General features: G+C 28.6%; 5 protein-coding genes across 10 annotated transcripts; 2 read left to right on the top strand and 3 right to left on the bottom strand.

The window, feature by feature from the left end:
* Positions 1-43: 43 nt before the first annotated feature.
* Positions 44-5834, bottom strand: Cmtr1 (Cap methyltransferase 1). The gene is made up of 3 exons (XM_015329222.2): positions 4922-5834; positions 1980-4515; positions 44-1859 (listed from the first exon to the last, which is right to left on the bottom strand). Exons 1-3 carry the CDS (start codon positions 4974-4976, stop codon positions 1385-1387), a joined length of 3066 nt encoding a protein of 1021 aa, XP_015184708.1. The 5' UTR covers positions 4977-5834; the 3' UTR covers positions 44-1384.
* Positions 5835-7061: 1227 nt separating this feature from the next.
* LOC107070751 (zinc finger CCCH domain-containing protein 15 homolog) lies at positions 7062-9111 on the bottom strand. The gene is given in 8 exon segments (XM_015329235.2): positions 7062-7271; positions 7349-7546; positions 7620-7794; positions 7921-8124; positions 8218-8462; positions 8549-8620; positions 8623-8755; positions 8898-9111. Coding segments are annotated over 8 exon segments (1206 nt in total). The 5' UTR covers positions 8967-9111; the 3' UTR covers positions 7062-7161.
* A 265-nt stretch (positions 9112-9376) lies between these two features.
* Positions 9377-12263, top strand: eIF3e (eukaryotic translation initiation factor 3 subunit E). Of its 2 annotated transcripts, none has more exons than XM_015329279.2 (9): positions 9377-9637; positions 9718-9834; positions 9939-10100; positions 10164-10286; positions 10373-10605; positions 10684-10801; positions 10872-11083; positions 11162-11425; positions 12042-12263. In XM_015329279.2, the coding sequence occupies exons 1-8, from the start codon at positions 9548-9550 to the stop codon at positions 11418-11420; spliced, it is 1314 nt and encodes a 437-aa protein (XP_015184765.1). In that variant the 5' UTR covers positions 9377-9547; the 3' UTR covers positions 11421-11425; positions 12042-12263. The 2 variants fall into 2 exon arrangements, with proteins under 2 accessions (XP_015184765.1, XP_015184757.1); XM_015329271.2 differs by having other exon boundaries at positions 9386-9637; positions 11162-11399.
* On the bottom strand, positions 11453-18321 carry armi (probable RNA helicase armitage). 5 transcript variants are annotated; one of them, XM_015329258.2, is made up of 9 exons: positions 17942-18321; positions 17295-17411; positions 16844-17113; positions 15885-16751; positions 14939-15809; positions 13930-14822; positions 13311-13874; positions 12997-13245; positions 11453-12887 (listed from the first exon to the last, which is right to left on the bottom strand). In XM_015329258.2, exons 4-9 carry the CDS (start codon positions 16719-16721, stop codon positions 12513-12515), a joined length of 3789 nt encoding a protein of 1262 aa, XP_015184744.1. In that variant the 5' UTR covers positions 16722-16751; positions 16844-17113; positions 17295-17411; positions 17942-18321; the 3' UTR covers positions 11453-12512. The 5 variants fall into 5 exon arrangements, with proteins under 5 accessions (XP_015184744.1, XP_089026138.1, XP_089026137.1 ...); XM_089170012.1 differs by having other exon boundaries at positions 17922-18321; XM_089170011.1 differs by having other exon boundaries at positions 17822-17952.
* Positions 18322-18458: 137 nt separating this feature from the next.
* Positions 18459-19921, top strand: LOC107068942 (small ribosomal subunit protein uS15). The gene is made up of 3 exons (XM_089170048.1): positions 18459-18618; positions 19144-19271; positions 19558-19921. Exons 1-3 carry the CDS (start codon positions 18596-18598, stop codon positions 19860-19862), a joined length of 456 nt encoding a protein of 151 aa, XP_089026174.1. The 5' UTR covers positions 18459-18595; the 3' UTR covers positions 19863-19921.
* Positions 19922-20791: the final 870 nt, after the last annotated feature.

The following is a 20791-nucleotide window of genomic DNA, read 5'->3' on the forward strand; positions in this document are numbered from 1 at the left end:
ACAAAATCATACAAAAGAAATGCTATAGAATATTACTTGGATGCATGATTGTAATAAGGTATTTTATTTCGATTTATGAACAAAAATTAATTGATTTTTTCATATAAAAGTTTTCTCTTCTGTATCGAAAATATACAAGTCAATATAACTTAATATATTTAGTCAGAGTCTATTATAGACTATTATATGAGTCGTTTACAGGCCAAAACAATTAAATTTGAGAAATTTAAAAAATTCTACTGTCAAAGTACTTGATTGATGTTTGACTTTTTATATTTAACCCTTCAACTGCTGAAAATATATACGTTTTCGCATGTCTATTTATATATACAAAAAATGATACATATGCTCTCTAGATTTTTTCTTTACATTTAATTACGTTTGTGTTTCCTTTTCAAACATATTTTGCACTCATAAATATGTTTTTTGGTCAATGAGCATAACAATCTAAGACAGCCAGTTACAGTGATTAACATGCGAATATTGAGCTGTAATATTGATGGTTCTGTGTTAAAATACGCTGCAATCAAAGGGTTAAAAAAAATAAAAATAAATTCCTGTGTTAATTAGGCTTAACACCCACCGTTAGATAACAGCAATAGTCAGAAGTGACTATTCAATAATAAATAATACAACAATGTATATTACTTTGTTAAATTTCTCTACTTTTTGTTTCATGAAATTAATTGATTTAGCAAATAAGCGATTCATATATATTATACAACTTAAATCTAATAATCAAACAGAACATAATATTATCTATTTGAGTACGGACGAGTCAATCACGCTTTTCTGCTGTCATTAAAAAAATCTAAAGAGCACAATTAAAGTTAGATTTGTTTTATCAACTGTTATTTATAAAGCCAAATTCTATTTGGTCAGATACAGATTGTGAAATGAACAATAATATTAATTATTCACTATAAAAAATGCTCTAGAAGAAAAAAGAAAAAGCTTTCCTTGCTAACTATGTGAAAAGCTGTAAGAAACGAGTCCGTACTCAAATGATTAATTTTAACTAGCTGCTTAAATAAACTATAAACAAAAATTGAGTATCATTATTATAAATGAACCAATTGATCACAGGCCAAAGTGATAAACTCGACTTTTAGAATCAAATAATTTTTGTTATCAAAGTACTTGATCAACATTTAATTTTTTATATTTAAACTAAATATGCCTAATAACTAATTCTCATGCTACTAAATTAGAACAATTTTTATGGCCGTTCAATAATAAATGATACGACAATGTTCATTATTTGTGTTCAATTTTGTCTACTTTTTACTTTGTAAACTTAATCGATTTGGCAAATGATTGGCTCAAATAATGAACAACCTTTTATATATATATATATATACATATATATAAAATTATATTATAATTATTTACTATCTATTAATTCTGGACATTTCTCTCTAATAGAGTGAATAACTGTATCCATTGAAAGTACTTCATCATGGGGCCAATACCATATCATACTATTACAAAACGTTTCATCAAATTTAGCTTCTGCTGCTGGTGGCCTTCTTCTATCGAAATGTGATTCGTTAGTTTTTTGATTATGAATATATGTTTCATGTTGACTTTTGCTGTAATATCGGAACCAAGGTCGACTAGTACTTCTTAAAAAGATGATGCTGTTTGGTACGAAATATAATGTTTCTTCATCATCCAAAGGTGTTTTTGGTATATCGCACGTTAATTCTGGTTTGTTATTTTTCATATAACGTTGAATAAGTTTCAATTTCTTGTTAATATCAGGACTAAATGCATATAGTTCCTTTGCGCGTACTCTTGCGAAATCATTAGGAAATGGCTTCCATAAAGCTTCGCAAAATTTTTTTATAAGTTCATGCCTGTAAAAAACATTAAATAATTAGAAAATATAAAATGATAGGCGTGTATTGTAAATTTTATATAAAATGAATAATGGACTAAAACTAGACTAATGTAAACAAATTTACGAATGTACATACCTGTCTGGTAAATATTTTTGACTTATATCTTCTCCGCCGAGTATCCAAGCATCCAAGATATGTAGTGCATAAATTTTGCGTTGACTTTTTCTTTCTTTTGCAATTTCACTTATTATTTCTGCATAGACAAGAGTGTCAGGAGGTAATTCTATTTTAAGGTCATTAATTTGCTCCCAGCTATTATTCATATAACGATATACTTTTCTTCTTCCCATACCCATATAAAATGTAGTTAATTTATTGAATTCTCCAGTACCACAAGGTGTACATAGCCAGTCATATGGTGTATGCAATACAGTTTGCCGAATATTTACATATGTTAATTTTTCTTGCTGATGTGAAAGCACATTATCACGATTTTTTATAAGATTTTTGATATTTTCTTGTGGTTTACAAGAAGTTGGTACAGTGCGACTTTCATCTGGTAGTTCCCAATATTTTAAGCATTCTCGTCGCATATCTGCTTGCCTTGGTTCTATGAGTGTACTATCTTCACAAAAAGCAGCGATTTTAAGAAGACCTATAATTTGTTTACTTCCAAGATTATTATTAGATTTTCTCAAATATTGTACAAATTCTTTTTCTATTTCTAATTCTTTTAATGGAACTAGTTCTGTAACATCCTTATTTACGTCTCCTTTTAATAATATTTTGTTTGCATAAAATAAATATTTTACAATATCATTTGTATCGTGTCGTTTTCCTTTGCATATCAAGTATCTTTCTGAATTAGCAGGCCTTGAAGTATTCGGTTTGAAAATACACACTTCATCAAAACAACGATATATCAAATATATTAATCCTACACTAAAAGGCGTAAAGAGATCAAATAGTTTTGTTACAAAATTTCCTCCATTTCTTACTATCATTAAAGCTACTAAGCATTGACACAAGTATATTTGTTTAGACATAATTTCTTGAATATTTTCTTGATTTTCCACTGAAAATCCACCATCTGACATCATAAAATGTACACCCTTGCCATGAGTATGTTTCATAATTAAATCTCTAAAAGCCTCTTGGTTACTTATATCACATACATCCCCATTACCCTTTGGACCATAGAAGGTATGAAAAGTTTCTGGTGATCCAGCATAGAAATCACCTAGTTTGAAATCATTCTCATTTTTTAAAGTAAAACCAAATCCTTTAGCATGCCACTTTTTTCTCCACAAGACATATTCACTAAATCCACCAGGACCAGCACATACATCTGCGAAATATAGAAGCTCGTTGTTTTTTAAATTATTTGGTTTGGTGAATAGAAAATCACAAGCTTTGTCAATGTTTGCCATTTTAACAGCAGCGCGATTTAAGAAGAATGCATTTCGAATTGTTTCATATGGATTACAACGCGTTCTTGCTTTACGCATTTCTATTTTATTAATGTTATTAAATATTGTCTTTGAATTGATGATATCTTTCACTATTTTTGCCTCACAAAATTTAGTTTCATCTTCTATTGTTTCTTTTTTTGGCCCTAATACCATCCAATCATGCATTTCTTTAAAAGTTGGTATATGACGATGTGTATTTTTTATCCATTCCATTTCTTCTTTAATTTGTACAATTTCTTCATCAGGATTCCACTTTAATCTTGCAGCTTCGAGTTCAGGATAAGAAAGTCCAATTCCTCTTCGTCCATGTTGCTTTGACGATTGTACTGGCTCTAATCGACCTTGATTATTTTTTCCAAGACCTTTACCAGCCTGATATCCCATTTTTTCCATCATTCGTTCCACTTTTCCTTTTCCATTTGTAGCACTATCAGTTGTGATTGATGTATTTCCTACTTTACCCAAGCATAATTTCTTAGCAGAATTTTCATCGTTATTTTTACTCCTTTTTAATGATTTATCACTTTCAAATGATTCATTGTACTTTATTTTGTTACTGTTGGATATATTGAATGTAGGTGCATCATCACTAAAACTTTCTGCCATCTCATATGAACTTTCAAACTGTTCTTTATTGAAATCCTCATAAAGAATTTGTCTATTCTTTTCAGTAGTTTTATCGATATCATATATATTGTCTTTAATGAAACTACTATTTCTGTCACCATCATTGTCGTCATGATCATCATATGAATTACTACGTCTTTTTTGATCATCATTATCAGTATCATCACTCGACAAACGATGTTGCTTAATCCCTTTTGAAATATTTGAAGCAGATGCTTCAATATTAAAAGGGGAAGTTTCATGTATTCTATCAATTTGTGCATCTTTGTTAAAGTCATAAAAAGAATCATGAGATGTATGTTTCACCTCAAAATCAGAATCATTATTCATTTCATTAAAGTTTTGAGGATAGTCGTCGTTATCATAGTTATTAGCATTCGATGTCGAAGCTTCTTTTTCTTTGTTGACATTAGACATTATATCGGTTACTTTTTTGCTTCGTTTCTTTTTCTTTGCTATACTTTCAGAAGCTGAAGTACGATATTTCTTTTTCGTTTTTGCTTTAAAATTATTACTCTGTTTGTCATGATATTTGGTAACTTCATTATCATTATAATCGCCATCGTTCCCATCTAAAGTAAAAAAGATAAATTATTATAAATAAAATTATATAATAATGTAATAGAAGAAAATAAAGTTACGTTGGTAAAAATATAAAATTAAGATAATATTTCTTGTGGTCTATTTTAATTCACAAAATTAAAAATTAAAAAAATATCAACTAACCAAAAAAAGTTTGTTCTGTTTTAAAGAATAAAAATAAATGATAAAACAACTTAGAAATATCAAGAACTTCCTTGATTAATTTAATATTACATATTTATTAACCGTTTGAGTCTCAAGCAGTGCGATCGCGCTGTTTGCGAAAAAGTCGACAGTGTTTTTTTTAATACCCCCTGAGACTCAAACGGTTAAGAGGTTAATATCAAAAAAAAAGATTAAAAGAAAAAAAATATTAAAAACAATTATTGTACATACCGTAATCACTTTCTGACAAGAAAAGGTCACTATTGAAATTATTCATTTTCTCCATGATCTTAAATCTTAATAGTAATTATTAAGAAGAATTTTTGATTGTATTCCGTTGTAACGTCATTGATTTAATATAAGTTATTTACTTTACTTTACACTTTACACTTTACACTTTACACTTATTTGTTTTATATTGTTCGAGATTACTCGGTATGAGTCATAAATATAAGAACAACCCTCGATGTATTGTCCACCAAAGCACTATTCACTTTGACAAATCGCAACAGGCAATTTTACCATTATTATTAATTAAAAATAATGAAAATGTCTGATTTATATTACTAAAGCTTACACAAAGAATTATTTATGTTATTTTCGTTCAACTTGTAAGTTTAGTACACGAGAAATAACTATTAACGTCGAATATAGTATTCACTTGTTCATTCTTCCGCGTCTGAAAACGTAGTAACGTGCCAGATGTATTTCGTAACATACACTTGTCTGTAGAAAATAGCCACACGCACTTGGCGCTTCTCATGATCACATAAAAGCGTTTCACATTAGCAGCCAATGAGAACGCTCCACACTCAACATCTGCAGTAACTAGTGAAAACGTTCCATGCGCCATATAACGGGTAGAAAATGGAAGCGTTTCCTGCTATCATGATTCTTCACGAGTAACTCAATAGTAAAATTAATGTTACTTTAGGGTTAAACCACATATGTAATAAAAAACACTTTGAGAAAAAAGATATGTCGTAAAGTATTAGGTAACTTAAACGTTTTACTCAACTTTCTTTTACTTATGCTTTCTAATGCTCAACCCATGCTTAACTGATACTCGAATAGTCGTAAGTCGATTATGGTACATAACGGTAACAGTAGGTGGCATTTGACAATCGTCGCGTCATCTACTAGTAACTAATTCTCCCTATTTTTCTTATTGTAAATAGTAGAAATTTTATAAAAAAAAGATTTTAAACAAAAGTTATATATTTTTGTTTTTCTTAAAATATAATAACAATATGAAAATGATATGTTTCTATCAGAAAAAATAAAGTTAATATTAATATGATATTGAGAACGTCCATCCAATCAGAATTGGATTAGGGAATTGTAAAACCGTTAGGATATTTTTAAGACTTTTTTGTAAGATTCCAAAAAAGGAATGTGGCTACTAAGGTCATTGATATAACTTGAATACGATTTCTCCTTTGCCGTATCTCAGGATATATCTTTTTTCAGAAATATTATTTTGTTTATATGATCGAAATTATAAATTTATATACACATATAAATAATCGAATACATATTTCAAAATACCAACATAATACGTATGAACATCAACTCAAAGATAACAGATATTATAATAAAATTGTCTGCATCTAAAACGGTTAGAAGAATTAACGCGTAATTCTGGATGATAATTATTACTGATTTATTATAATCAGTGATTTATGTTTAACTAAATTTATTCATTATAGAAATACTTGTAATGAGAAAAGCATAGATATATTTTTATAAAAATCATGTCTAAAAAATAAATAATTTTCACGCTATTAAAAGCGTGTTGAAAATCGGAGAAAATAATCTCATGTAAAAAATCTATTATTTTTCTAATGAATTTTTGATCATCAAAATCAAATAGAAATTGTGATCATGAGAATTTATAATGTAAATCTCTGCAAACGTATAGGAACAGAATTTTTTTAAAATTAGAAAAATGTACTATGTGCAGTTTGAATGCTTTCGAGATGTACAAGTAATAACTTTTTCATGTTATATGATTTTGAAATTCGATAATCGTTAATTAAAAATATTTTTAAAAGCATAACAGATGATTCATTAAATATTATTTAAAAAAATCCAAATCCATGGTGGGTTATATAAATTAATTCTTATTCAAAGAATTTTGTTTCTTTTCTTACCTTACTCCTATCTGACTTCGCTTGGACAGAGTTAAAATTTGAAGAATAAAGAAGAAACTATAGAATAAAAATTATTAAAACTATTGCTGTAACAAGATGATGTTTAAATGTTTTTTTTTTTTTTTATCTTTTTTTAGCTATTTGTGCGAGACCAGCTCTCAATATCTATTTGAATAGGTTTGCTGTTTATAGGTAAAAGTAAATAATAACTCACTGTATCATACTTATGACTAATGAATCTCTGGACAATACAGATATATGATCATAGGCAAATATTATTAATATTTTAAGAGGAGAAATAAGAATGGGACATCTGGATCACTCCTCTAAGTCCAGGTCCCCTAATTCTTCTTCTAAATCTTCTAAGTCTTCTTCCATAAATAGATTTTCATTTATTGCTAAGGCAGTTGCACCTTCTCCAACAGTCACTATTTAAAACAAAAATGACAGATTATTAAAACAGCATTATCATTTTTATAAATTGTACATTTAAAGAGTACATTACCAGTACTATCTTGATTGATTTCGTCAGTGCCATTAGCTTTGAGGCGATCTGTAGATGCAACTGTTATACCCGTAGTATCAGTCTCACTAGCTTCAAAGGCAAGTCGTTCCATGTCAAGTTCTCTATATTCAATTCTTTCTTCTTCTTCATCTTCTTCTCGTACATAACTGGATATTGCTTCATCACCATCATCGATACCTGATGCAAATAAATATATAAATATATAATAATTCGAATCAATTTAATGTTGAAGAGATATAATATAAAATACCGTCTCCAGCAGCAAGTTCTGGATTGAAGTAGAACATTTCACGACCCGAAATACCAACTTGACGGCCTGCTTTATAATCATTTCTTCTCTTTTCTTCGTCCTTGATGGCTTGTTCTTTCTTTTCTTGTAACTTTCTCTTTTTCCAAGCCAAAAAGGTTTCTAAAGTTATCTTTGTCTGTAAAATTACGCAAAATTTAACATTTTCCCATTCCAAGAAATATTTGTTCAAATTTTAATTAAGTATTCATATTTATAATAGTTTAGTAAATTAAACAAAATTTGAATAAGAATAAATGCATACTTGATTAGGTCCTAAATTAGCTCTCTCTCTTTCAATTAGATCTTCTAATGAAATTTCATCCTTTTTGTCTTCCTTCTTTTTATCTTTTTTAAGAACAAAGCCAGGTGGTAAGGCATGTCTATATATACATTTTTGACCAGTTGGACATTCCCAAAACCATCCATACTTCGATTTCTCTACTGCTTCTAAGAAATGTTTGCATATCTAAAATTCAAATTACTCAATAATATATTTTTCATATTTTACGTTATATTAATATTAAAAAGAAATAATAATAAAGTCTGTTAACATGCATACAATATCTGTAGTGGGTCGGTGACCACCTCCTCCATGTTTCTTTTCTACAACCTCCTTTAATTTGTCTTCATCCCATTTATCCATGGTATCTGTTTCTTTATCATCGTCATCTCTCATATCACAATATAAAGATCTTTTTTCAGCTTTGCGTTCCACGCTTAAATCATGAGAAAATTTACACTTATCTCCTTTTGTGCATTGTCCTTGTTTAAAAAATGCGCATACTACAGACTTTGGATCCGTACCTATGCATCCCAACGATAAATATTAATATTAACGAATGTTCCAAAAATTTTAGTTAAATAAATTAATAAATCTTATTAGAAATTACCTTTTTCTATTTTTTGTGCTTGTACTGGTTTGAAAATTAATGCTAATTCCTTTTGTTCTTTCAATTTTTTTCTTTTTCTAATTTTTTTGCATTAGGATCTTCTATCTTTCGTGGATTAATACCACCAGATTTAACTTGTTTTTCTACCTGTTGTATAAATTTTTGTTGCTTTGCACCTTTTTTATTTTTTATACCAAAGGTTTTATCCTATGAATAAAATATAAGAAAATATATATATCAGTAAATGATAATAATATGCAAAAAAACATTATTATAACAAATTATTCCTAGTTTGTTTTACACGTGTACATAAGAGATTTTTAAACAGAAATATAAAACATTTACATACTTCAATTACTTTTTCCTTCTTCTTTTGCTCTGCTTTTTTACTCGGAGCAGGTGCTTTTTTAGGTGGCATTGTGTTGAATTTGTGAATTTACAAAACCACTTGGGATTTAAAAATGTATCAAATATTGTTCATAGACTGTTGGCTTCTCTAACCTTTAATCCATCCTCTAGACCACCGGGAACGACTAATTTACTGATGTAAGATTTAATAGAATGCATGTATGTAGTTCGATCAAGCTTATAAATATTATAAAGCAAAATACCCTATTTTATCGTCTGACATTTAGAAACTTTTGATAATTCTGCCATTTTAAGGTTTGGGTAAGTTTTCAATTTATATACATTTATACATTTTAAATAAATATGTAATTATACACATTTGTCTTTAATCAACGAAAATCTATTATATACACACACACAAAATATATTCATATAATTTTATTATAAACGTTATGAAAACAGATTATCATAGTTTGTTATATCAGAATTCGAATTATTAACTGTAAAGTTGAAGCTGGCCGACTATCGAAATCGTCGATATTATCGAAAGAGATCATTATCGATCGCTAACCTAAGTAACTTGTGAAACACGTTGCTCCTGATTTATAGTGTGGTTAAAGTCAAAGTTTATAATATTTATCCGAAATTACAATGGCAAAATACGATTTAACATCTCGCATAGGGCAATATCTAGATCGTCATTTGGTTTTTCCACTTCTTGAGTTCTTATCTGCCAAACAAGTAAGTAATCAATTTTGTCTTCTTAATTCGCAACTGTTTTTGCAATTAATTGTATGATGTGTTCTTATTATTATATATAGATTTATGATGAAGATGAATTACTTCAAGCAAAATTGGATATTCTTAGTAAAACCAATATGATAGATTATACTATTGATATTCGTAAACAATTGTATCCTAATTTGGATGTTCCAGAGGTATGTGATAATTAGATTTAAATATGGTTTTATAAAAGATTTCTACTATATTTCTGATCATAATATAATAATATAATAAATATTTGCAACATTTATTATTGTAGGAATTAAAAGCTAGACGTGCAGGTGTTCTACAAGAACTTAGCGTATTACAAAACAATGTTTCTGTTGTTGTAGCGCTAATGAATAATGAAGAAGTTATGAAGAAAATGGAAAACATGAGAGATTCGAAGGCTTTGAGTAATTACCTTACTCAAGAATCTGATGTAATTATCTTTAATTTACAAAATATAATTATTTTTTTAATTAATTTAAATTGTGTTTTATAGTTTAGGGTAGAAATGATGGACAACTTCGTCAAACTTGCACATTACCGTTATGAATGTGGTAATTATTCTGTTTCCACTTCATATCTTTATTTCTATATGCTAATAATGCCACCAACTGACAAGGTATTTACATATTATTACTTTAAGTTATACAAACTTTGATATACCCTGCAAAGAGGTCTAATTTAATTTAATGTAATTTTTTTAAGAATTATTTGAATGTATTATGGGGCAAGTTAGCTTCTGAGATTCTGGTACAGAATTGGGAAACTGCACTTGAAGATGTAAATAAATTAAGAGAATATATTGATAGCAATATCATTGGGAATTCTGTACAAGTGTTACAGTTACGTACATGGCTTATTCATTGGAGTTTGTTTGTCTTTTTTAATCATGTTAAGGGAAGAGATTTGATTATTGAAATGTTTCTTTATCGACCTCAGTATGTATCACATAAACTATTTTCCTTTTTCATATTTATATATAATATTACTTTATTATATATTAATTTTCTTTACAGTTATTTAAATGCAATTCAAACAATGTGCCCACATATATTACGTTACTTAGCCGCAGCAGTGATTGTTAATCGTTCTCGACGATCTATATTAAAAGATCTCGTGAAAGTGATACAACAGGTCAGTTATAAATTCATACAAAAGTTTTGTTTTTATTATAGAACATTCATATATATTTTTAACAATTTAGGAATCTTATACATATCGGGATCCTATTACTGAATTCTTGGAACACTTGTATGTTAATTTTGATTTTGATGGAGCAAGACAGAAATTACGACAATGTCAAACCGTTGTATTTAATGATTTTTTCCTTATTGCATTGTTAAATGAGTTTGTAGAAAATGCGAGATTAATGATCTTTGAAACTTTCTGCAGAATTCATCAATGCATTAGTATTGGGTATATTTTCAAAACTTATTACAATCATATATTTCGAAAAGGATATTTTATATTTGATATAATTTATATGTTTAACAGAATGCTTGCAGAAAAATTGAATATGAAGGCAGATGTAGCAGAATGTTGGATAGTTAACTTAATCCGTAATGCCCGTTTAGATGCAAAGATTGACAGTAAATTAGGACATGTTGTAATGGGTGGACAACCAGCATCTCCATACCAACAACTGGTGGAGAAAATTGAAACCTTAAGTGTACGAAGTGAAGCTTTAGAAAATTTAATTGAACGGAAAGTAAAAGCGAAGAATCAGGATCCAGTAAGTATAATGTGGAACTAATAGAGGTCAGTATCGCTTGTAACAAAATCCACTTAAAGTGTCTTATTCTTTATTTTGAATCTGTTAAATTGCAATAATAGTGGAATTAAAGGTAGTTTAAAGTCAATAATTTTATTATAAAAAGTTTGATGCAATTAGTATCAACAAGCAAGTGGTCTTTACGTCAAAGCATGACAGGATAATTATACTACAAGTGGTGAAAATTTTACATTTTATATATATATGTATATGTATTTATGTATATGTATATATATAATGTAAAGAAATAATCGGTCTTTTTGTTGCGTTTTTATTGTCAGTTTCAATTAAGATGCATCATTGTTTATCTCAAAACATTATTAATATTAACATTTTTAATAAAAGTTAATATGTTTTCAGTATGATTTATTTATTTTTGTCATGGCAATATATATATATTTGTATATAATTTATCATAAAATAATTTGTCTTAACTTTCAAAAGTTTAACTCAATTATAAATTTTCGAATTTCATAATATATTAGTATATTATTTATAAAGAAAATATTGCTTTATTTGTGCTTCATTTTAAGAATATAGAATTCATAATAACGTTGTTTTGTTGTTAAAGATCATGCGTAATAAGCATATTTTTGTTTACAGTACCATCGTTCTTGGAATATGGATGTGTGACGTCAAAACATCTTATACAAAGTTGTATGAATATAAAAGATGACATAAAGCATTGCAATATCTGGAGCATTTTAACTTATAATAGAATACGCTGTATTACTGCTTGATCCATAGCTTCATACATCTCGCTGTATAAAAATCTATCATATTAAGTACATAAACAAATATATTATTCATTTTGAAAAAAGTTAATATGGACTTTTGAAAATAATAAATTTTTTCTAAAACAATTTAAAACTTAGATATACTTATTATTAATTACGTTTAGATAGAAAACCTTAATATATACTGTTTATTACCATATAAATTATTCATTATAGTAACTGTTTTTTCATATGTGGTTGAAACATCAAATCATTAAAAACAGAAATGGTACAAAAATAAAATACTTAAAATCTTTTACATATTTCACAATATCAGTAATAGATATATGCACATATATTAAATTTCAACCAAAATCTTATCTAGACTTCCAAATGAATTATCAAGATGAAAAGGAAAAAAATTACATCCAGTATAAGCATTTCGATCAAGACAATAAATGAGAATACTTCTCCAGTATGGATCTTCAGCTAATAATTCAGGATTTCCAAGAATAATGAGTAAAGCACGCGCACGAGTGATTGCAACATTTAATCTTTTTGGTGAAGCAACAAACCCTAAAGCATGTCTGATATCTTCTTTGATAAAATTTGTAGAGGATCGTACTGTTGAAAGAATTATTATTTTTCGTTCTTGCCCTTGAAATCCTTCAACGCTGCTGACTTTTGGACATTCAATATTTAATTCCGAAAGTAATTGCCGAATTTGCATAACCTTTAGAACAGATATATATATATATATATATATATATATATATATATAAGGTATGTATAAATTATATCCATAACTATTAATTAATTATGTATATATTTATAATGTTCACCTGTTTTTGATAAGGGGTTATGATACCAATATCATCTGCAGTAAGTCCATATTTGTAGAATCTTGAAAGATAAAGATATACTTGTGTTGCTTCCTCAAGATTATACCAACTTGGACTATCGTTGTCTCTTAAATTTTCTCCTTTTACTCCATGAAAAAGTATAGCTGGTGGTAATAATCCTTCCCTTTCAGGCAATGCCTCAGATAATAATCGTAAAAGATTTGCTTCATCACTATTTTTACATGAAATCTAGAAAATGATTGTTTAAATCGTGGTCAGTATTTTTTATTTTGAAGGATAATGTAAACATATACCTTTGGTTGCAATTCGGAGTTGTAAAATAATGAATTTGGCAGTTCTAGAATTTCTGGTAAACTTCGATAATTCATAACAAGTCTTGTTACAAGTCTAGGATCGTAACCAGTTTCAAATCCTTCAGGATCTCTTTGATAAGGAAATTGATGAAGTATTCTTGAAAGAAATGATTCCTCAAAACCAAAATGTTTTGCTAATCTACTCTGAACAACTGGACCAAGTTGTAATGGATCACCTGCTAAAATTGCTTGTCCATAATCAGCATGAATAAAACTTAATGGTATCATAATTTCTGGCTCTGTTGCTTGACCTGCTTCATCTATTAGTACATGAGAGAAATGATTGCGAGGAAATTTCACATTGAATAACGCTCCTAATGCTGAACAAGTGGCAATTGTAATTCTATGACGTCCAATTGTAGTATCCACTATATTAGTTTTTCGGTTAAATGATTCTGATTGATCAAGTGGTCCTTCTAGACCTAGATTTACAGTTGTACAATAAGGCAGTAATTGTGATGGGATGCTACCATCATCTAAACAATGTTGCGCTATAAGTCGTACCTAAAAAGTCTTTGATGATATAGTTACAAACAAATAAAATATAAAAAATACTTACCACATCACCAGGTTTCAAAATATTACTATCCAATAGTCTCTCCAACATTAAATTTGCTGAACTGTTTGATGGTGTAGCAACTAAGAGTCTACTGTTAGGTAGAATTGTTAATAATTGTAGAATTGTTTCACATAGAGTAACAGACTTCCCTGTACCAGGTGGACCAAATATCACATATGGCAATGGACGAGCTAATCCTTTTAAGATATTTTTTATAGCCTCTTTTTGATAATAATTTAGCTTTTTATTAAACCAATTTAACTTTTGTTTTTTTATTTTTGAAAAGTATTCATCTAATTTCAAATCATTACTGGTAATAGGAGAATTTGGAGTTACAGACAAATCAAGAGTATCTTTATTGTTATCTTTATCCTTATTTATATTTATATCATTATCTTTATTATTTTCAAAATTAGTATTACTTTTAGTGTGATTATCAGTAGCACGATCAACTGTTGCCAAATTTGGATGTTCTGTTATATTCTTAGATTGTTCCACTGGTTTGACTTTAAAAAGTCTTTCTGCAACTGACATTCTTGGCAATGATTTTATTGTATCAGAACTATCACTAGTTGTACTTGAAGATATAGATGAAATTGATTCGTATCGTTTGAGTTTTCTTTTAACATGAGGTTTTTTTTCTTCGGTATCAATTTCATCTAAAATTATTTGTGGACATTTTTCAATAATACGAGTAGGAAAAAGAAAATCAGATCCTAAATGTAATACTGCTAAATTAACAGCATTGTGACAACGATTCATAACAGCAGTAGAAGTTTTAAATGATACATGGCAAATTTCGTTGTTATACATTTCGTGAAATTGTTTATTAAATTTTAGAAAAATTTCTGTGTTTGTCACTTTATGAATGTATCCTTCATATTTTACTTTACCTAATAATGATGTCAAAAAAATATAATTTTTCATTTCAATTGAATTGACACAGTAACAAACAAAACAACATTATAAAGATTTTGGTCTCTTAATAAAAACAAATATTTGTACACACCTTGATTTTTATGCCAATTACAGGAGATTATAGCTTTATCACCAATAAGGAGAGAAGGTCGTTTTTCTGCTAGACCAAGTACTTGTAAACAAAGATAATCTTTATAGGGTCTCATTGTAGCACATTCCATGTCATATTTATTTAGATTAAAATTTTGTTCAATTTCTTCCAGATATAATAAAGCATGAAAACGATCTTTATATATTTCGAAAGACAGTCTTTGTGCAAGACAAGGTATTTCGTTTCCAATTGCTAATTCATATTCATTAGGTGGTTTATGGTAATTTTCCATTATGACATCCCAAAAGCGCTGTGGTATTTTAAATGACAAAGTACGGGTTTTAAAAGGAACTGATGGTTTATAGGGCCGAATTCCCGGAATATACACTGCTTTATCATCTCGATCTCTACGAACATAGTTATCTTTTTTATAATTCTGCCGTTTTTGAGATTTTATATTTTTTGGATTAACTGTTATTGTAAAAACTCTTCCTATTTGGAATCCTTTAAAATGGAAAATAAATAATTCTTCAGAAGTTCCTACAAATTTTGGATTGCATTTAAATTGATAGGAAATAATTTGAGAAGGATTCAAATCGATAGTTTCTCTTTTTTGAGGCCATATTAAAGACAATTGCGATTGTGCTTTCATTGACATAAAGGTTCCTTGACACAAGGTATGAATATCAGGGCTTGTGTTATGTATTTCAACAAATATATCTTTCTCTTCTTCTAAATTTACATTGATTTTTAAGTTATTGGTAATAATTATGCCATATTTATCTTTAATCAATGCATCCAGATTAGTATGTTGTGGTAAAAAAGCCTTGAAAGATTCTAATGTTGGTAATTCCTTAGGTTTATCTGGAACCTAAAAATAAATCATTATGAATTGTATATTGAAATAAATTAGGAATTGTTATACAATATATGAATATTTACTTGCCTCCATTAATGGAGCAACATTCAAAGATCTCCATGAATATATGCCTTGATCGCTTTCTATAGAATCACTTACTACTTTGTCACCTACATAAGGTACGTAACCAGATTCACAAGCAGCTTTATAAAAAAAAGTATTCTTTCCAATTGTACCGCATTGATTTATAGGATCATAATTAGTTATATTATCAATATCCACTGTAAGTCTTAAAGCTTGTATTTTATTAATTTCTAAAATTTCTCCAGTTAAATCAGTATTATTATCATTTACTTCTACTAAAGCTTCCAACTGAAGCCAGTCACCAACTATAGGTACAAATTCAGAATTGATCTTGTTTAGATCAAAATAGATGTTACCAGGATTAATAAATACAATTCTTCCCACTCGTTTAATAACTTTCCCAATAATATTTCTTGTAAATATATCTATTTTCATAATTCTTTCTTGCGATGTGATAACACTATCATCCCAAGATTCTTCCATTACTGATATAATCTTACATATTTTTTCTTCATCATCTTCACTCTTTTTGTATGCTAAGTAATAAACTTTATCTCCAACTTTAGGTCTTTTAGTTTGTATATTAATGGTATCACATATAGAATGGTTATTTATAAGAATATAATCCTCCTTAACACAAGTAACAGTTCCTGTTGTATAATAACATCCTTTTCCGTTATAGGTTTCTTCATTATATTTTTCTGTATTCTCTGATAACAATATGTTTGTACTTGTAATATTTTCAATCTGGGATATAATAGTATTTATATCATCTTCTGGTTGTGAAGAATTTTTATTTCCCCAGACATTATTAATAAGAGTATACATTAAAGATAACATTTTTAGTTTCTGTAACTCTGATCCAAATATCTATGAATATTATATATTTTCTAATGTAACATTACTTCATCTTTTTTAACAATAAGAAATAATTATCTAATCAAAATAAACAAAATACATACCGATCTATAGGTTGATACTTCCACTCAGTTGCCTTAAGGTATTCTAATTCTTTGCGCAGGGATTGTACTCTTTTAAGATGCAATTCTTTCAAAAGTCGTTTTTGTTGTTTTTGTTCTTGCAATTCAGATTTAATTTGATTCAAGATTTTGCATGTATGAGAACCACTAGATGTTAACTCAGAATCTTGAGATTCTGATGTTCTTTGTCCGGTTGAATGTCCTAAAGTATTTGATGATAACGTAGATGTGTTCATAATTGGCGTCGCATTCCTAAACAATCGTTTAACCTTCAATTTGTAGTAAATTCAATTTTGATTTTTAAATACTCTAGTATACTACTGTTATGAACTCGTAAAATGGCAATAAATAAAATTCATTTTTAAATATTAATAAAAAATAAAAAACATGATAACGATTTTTTAACGATTTTGATAATAATTTTATTGCTTACCTCACGTGTACGTTTTCATATATTAATAATTACACGCGTATGAGAACAATTTAACATCAGAACCACGGAGAATAGATACTAGGGGGGCGATCGACATCGGAAATTGTACAGTAAATACTGGAAAACAAAGGAAAGATCATTTTCGTAAATACACCGCTAGACTTCGTTTTGTTCACTAATGTCAGGTTTATAACGTCATATTTTTCATTGACAATTGTTGACAATACTGCATCATTAGCAATTGTATTAATGTTTTTTTAATTTATAAAAAGTAATATTTATTTAAAAATGGTAAATAAATGTATTGTTCATAGGTGTACAAGTCAAGGATCGTAATAAGAATGCTAAATTAAATCAGAGAAATAGGTCTTTATTCAGTGTACCACAGGTAATATAACCTTAATTGATAGTTATTAATTGCTAATATAAAAAAATGCAATGATGCAAATGTTTTTTAACTCTACTTATGCTATAGAAATTTCTAGTCTTGTAAAAAGTGCAATTTACGATAATAAATTACAATTTACTTTTAATTGGACTTTTTTAATTTCTCTGATTTAATTTAGCATTCTCATTGCGATCCTTGACTCGTCCACTTGTACACCCATGAACAATACATTTATTTACCATTTTTAAATAAATATTACTTTTTATAAATTAAAAGAACATTATACAATTGCTAATGATGCAGTATTGTCAACAATTGTAAATGAAAAATATGACGTTATAAACTTGACATTAGCGAACATAACGAAACCTAGCGGCGTATTTCCGAAAATGATCTTTCCAGTCGCGTTTGCTAGTTATTTTCCTATGTCGATCGCCCTCCTGGTATCTAGGTTCCAGTGATCTCATACGTACGATAATTTGAAGCCTTGTACGATCCAAAATTCATTTTTTTTTTTTTTTTTTAGTAATCAAATGCTGCAAACGGGTACGATTTTTCGATAGTGATTCGAAATCTCTAGAACCACCACCGTACGATCTGTGTACGATCAAGTCTTTCTCCCTACCGTACGCCGTTTTTACCGTTTTTACGATAAAATTACTAAAAAAAAGGTCATCAACTTTGAAAAAGTTTGAACTTGGACACTTTTTCCACATTTTGAAAATTGCGTCCGAGAAATTGTCGGATTTCAAATTCAAATTTTCCCGGGGCGTACGATAATTTTCTGCCGCGTACGATAATTTTACACCCCTGTGTCGATCAGACGAACTAAAGTCTCTGGGATCACTGATTGCATGTGTTAAATTTACGGAATTTTACTGATACTGCCTTTTGGTGTGAAAAATCGTCCATCATGGGTCGCATGCACGCTCCTGGGTAATATAATAATTACGTTATTGTAAATAATAAAAAAATATTTTTAAAATGCTGATTTTTGAAACATTAATAAAGTCATGAATATAATTAAAAGTAGAACTTATGCTCGATACAATTTCTAGAATGTTAACCACCTATTTCTATCGACCACGTCTTCGTTGATTCTAAATTATTTCAATTTTTTTTTAATTTTTTCGTACTTTTTCGCACTTTATCATTTATTTTTATCATTAAATTTACTTTACGTTACAGTAATATACTGTTTAGTGTTCTTATATGTATATATATGTTATGTAGTCTAGCATAACCTAACTTTTTTAGGATAACGCATTGCCATGTTATAATTTTTTCTTTCTTTTATTAAACTGTAACTACATGTGTTTTTTAGTTCAGTCTAACAAAATTGAATACAATAAAAATCAGATTTTTTGTAAAGTAAAATTAGTTAATTAATTTTATGTTTATTCCTTGCCATTTAATTTTTCTGTTCTTCAAAATAAATAACATTGTAATTACTTTCTGCAGAAAGGGTATATCCCAATCAGCTCTCCCTTACCGTCGAAGTGTACCAACTTGGTTGAAGCTTACTCCAGAAGATTGCAAAGAACTTATTTTTAAGCTAGCAAAGAAAGGATGTACTCCATCTCAAATTGGTAAATTTCATCACATTCTCAATCAAATTTAAAATTATTTTTGAATTATTAAGACAGTCTAAAAATAGTAAAAGAAATTAAATCAGAATTTAATAATGTGAAGATGAATGGATTTATAGTAAATTTTCTTTATGTTTGTAAAATAGAAATGTTGCTATGGGGTTTGAGATTTTTCGTGATCATTTGTATTTTCAATATAAGTTACCATTGATAATTGCATCATAAAATATAATTGATAACATAAAAAGAAATTAAAGTTAGTAATTTTATATTTTATATTTTCTAGGAGTAATTCTTCGTGACTCGCATGGAGTTGCTCAAGTAAGATTCCGTACAGGAAATAAAATCCTCCGTATTGTTAAAAGTATGGGTCTTGCTCCGGATCTACCTGAAGATTTGTACCATCTTATTAAGAGAGCAGTACAAATCAGAAAGCATTTAGAGAGAAACCGAAAAGATAAGGACAGTAAATTCCGGTTAATTCTTGTTGAATCAAGAATTCATCGTCTTGCAAGATACTACAAGACAAAAGGATCACTTCCACCAAATTGGAAGTACGAAAGTTCAACTGCCAGTGCTTTGGTGGCGTAATTCTTTTTATTGTTAATAAATGTAAGAAATAATAAACATCTGTCTTGTCGATTTATGTATATTTTTGTTCATATTATTTCAATTACTTAAAGTACATTAAAATTATGCAATCGTGTGATGCGACGAACGTATAAATTTTAAAAGTAAAAGGTTCTTTTGCACAATCATCGTAAAATTGTGTATAAGTGTATAAGAACTAACGAAATCTTGCATTGAGATGAGTTAAATTCAATGAAACAGCGTTGTTACAAAAGTAGAGGGGGATGTATTGTGTACAAGTCTTTGAAAGAAGTTAAAAGAACCGTTGTCTCTTGCTCATGCAACAAGATTCGCTATTCCGAATCATGAAACTATTCGTTATGAGGGTCATACGGTTGCATTACACAACTGTGCGTGTGTACGTACATTGCGCAATTAATCCGAAGCATGCTTTACACGTACACGTCGCTAAATCGAACCCGATAACTTTCAATCTTTGTTTAGATGTTAAATTTAGGAAAAAGTAGAGGATATGTAGAGCGAACAAGAATAGAGTAAAATGTTCTCGAGGAAGCAACACACTTTTCTACGACTTACACGACACGTAATGAGAAAGGTAAAAGATGGATCTCTCCTTTTGCTAAGTATCTATTTTCTTTTAAAAATCATTCTTCCCGTTTATGTTGATCTCGTTATATGTAAATATGTGTACACATGGGTGCGCGTGGAAAAAATTGCAGTAGTAAATTCGGGACATACAACTGAGAAAATTAGTTTATATGAATATATATCGAAATGTGAATTTGTTTTATATGAACCAACACTCTCATTGGGAGATGAAATATTTTCAAATTATAATTACGAAGTTTGACCAATTAAAAATATGTTAAAATAGTGACGTTACCTAAATGAAGGAGGAAGAGAAAAGCAGTGAATGAAGGGGATGGTGG

The sequence above is a fragment of the Polistes dominula genome, unplaced genomic scaffold (genome assembly GCF_049000335.1).
Source record: "Polistes dominula isolate Pdom_NZ unplaced genomic scaffold, Pdom_raw_medaka contig_15, whole genome shotgun sequence".
Taxonomy (NCBI): Eukaryota; Metazoa; Arthropoda; class Insecta; order Hymenoptera; family Vespidae; genus Polistes; species Polistes dominula.

Excerpts from the sequence above, each read along its gene's own strand:
- Cmtr1 (XM_015329222.2), bottom strand. The coding sequence starts at position 4,976 with ATGGAGAAAATGAATAATTTCAATAGTGACCTTTTCTTGTCAGAAAGT. Across the intron at positions 4,516-4,921 it reads CTTGTCAGAAAGTGATTACG|ATGGGAACGATGGCGATTAT; the intron begins GTATGTACAATA and ends TTTTTACTTTAG. Across the intron at positions 1,860-1,979 it reads CAAAAATATTTACCAGACAG|GCATGAACTTATAAAAAAAT; the intron begins GTATGTACATTC and ends TGTTTTTTACAG.
- eIF3e (XM_015329271.2), top strand. The coding sequence starts at position 9,548 with ATGGCAAAATACGATTTAACATCTCGCATAGGGCAATATCTAGATCGT. Across the intron at positions 11,084-11,161 it reads CATCAATGCATTAGTATTGG|AATGCTTGCAGAAAAATTGA; the intron begins GTATATTTTCAA and ends TATGTTTAACAG. Across the intron at positions 11,400-12,041 it reads AAGCGAAGAATCAGGATCCA|TACCATCGTTCTTGGAATAT; the intron begins GTAAGTATAATG and ends TTTTGTTTACAG.
- armi (XM_015329258.2), bottom strand. The coding sequence starts at position 16,721 with ATGTTATCTTTAATGTATACTCTTATTAATAATGTCTGGGGAAATAAA. Across the intron at positions 14,823-14,938 it reads TAATTGGCATAAAAATCAAG|GTAAAGTAAAATATGAAGGA; the intron begins GTGTGTACAAAT and ends CATCATTATTAG. Across the intron at positions 13,875-13,929 it reads TTTTGAAACCTGGTGATGTG|GTACGACTTATAGCGCAACA; the intron begins GTAAGTATTTTT and ends AAGACTTTTTAG.
- LOC107068942 (XM_089170048.1), top strand. The coding sequence starts at position 18,596 with ATGGGTCGCATGCACGCTCCTGG. Across the intron at positions 18,619-19,143 it reads GGTCGCATGCACGCTCCTGG|AAAGGGTATATCCCAATCAG; the intron begins GTAATATAATAA and ends TACTTTCTGCAG. Across the intron at positions 19,272-19,557 it reads ATGTACTCCATCTCAAATTG|GAGTAATTCTTCGTGACTCG; the intron begins GTAAATTTCATC and ends TATATTTTCTAG.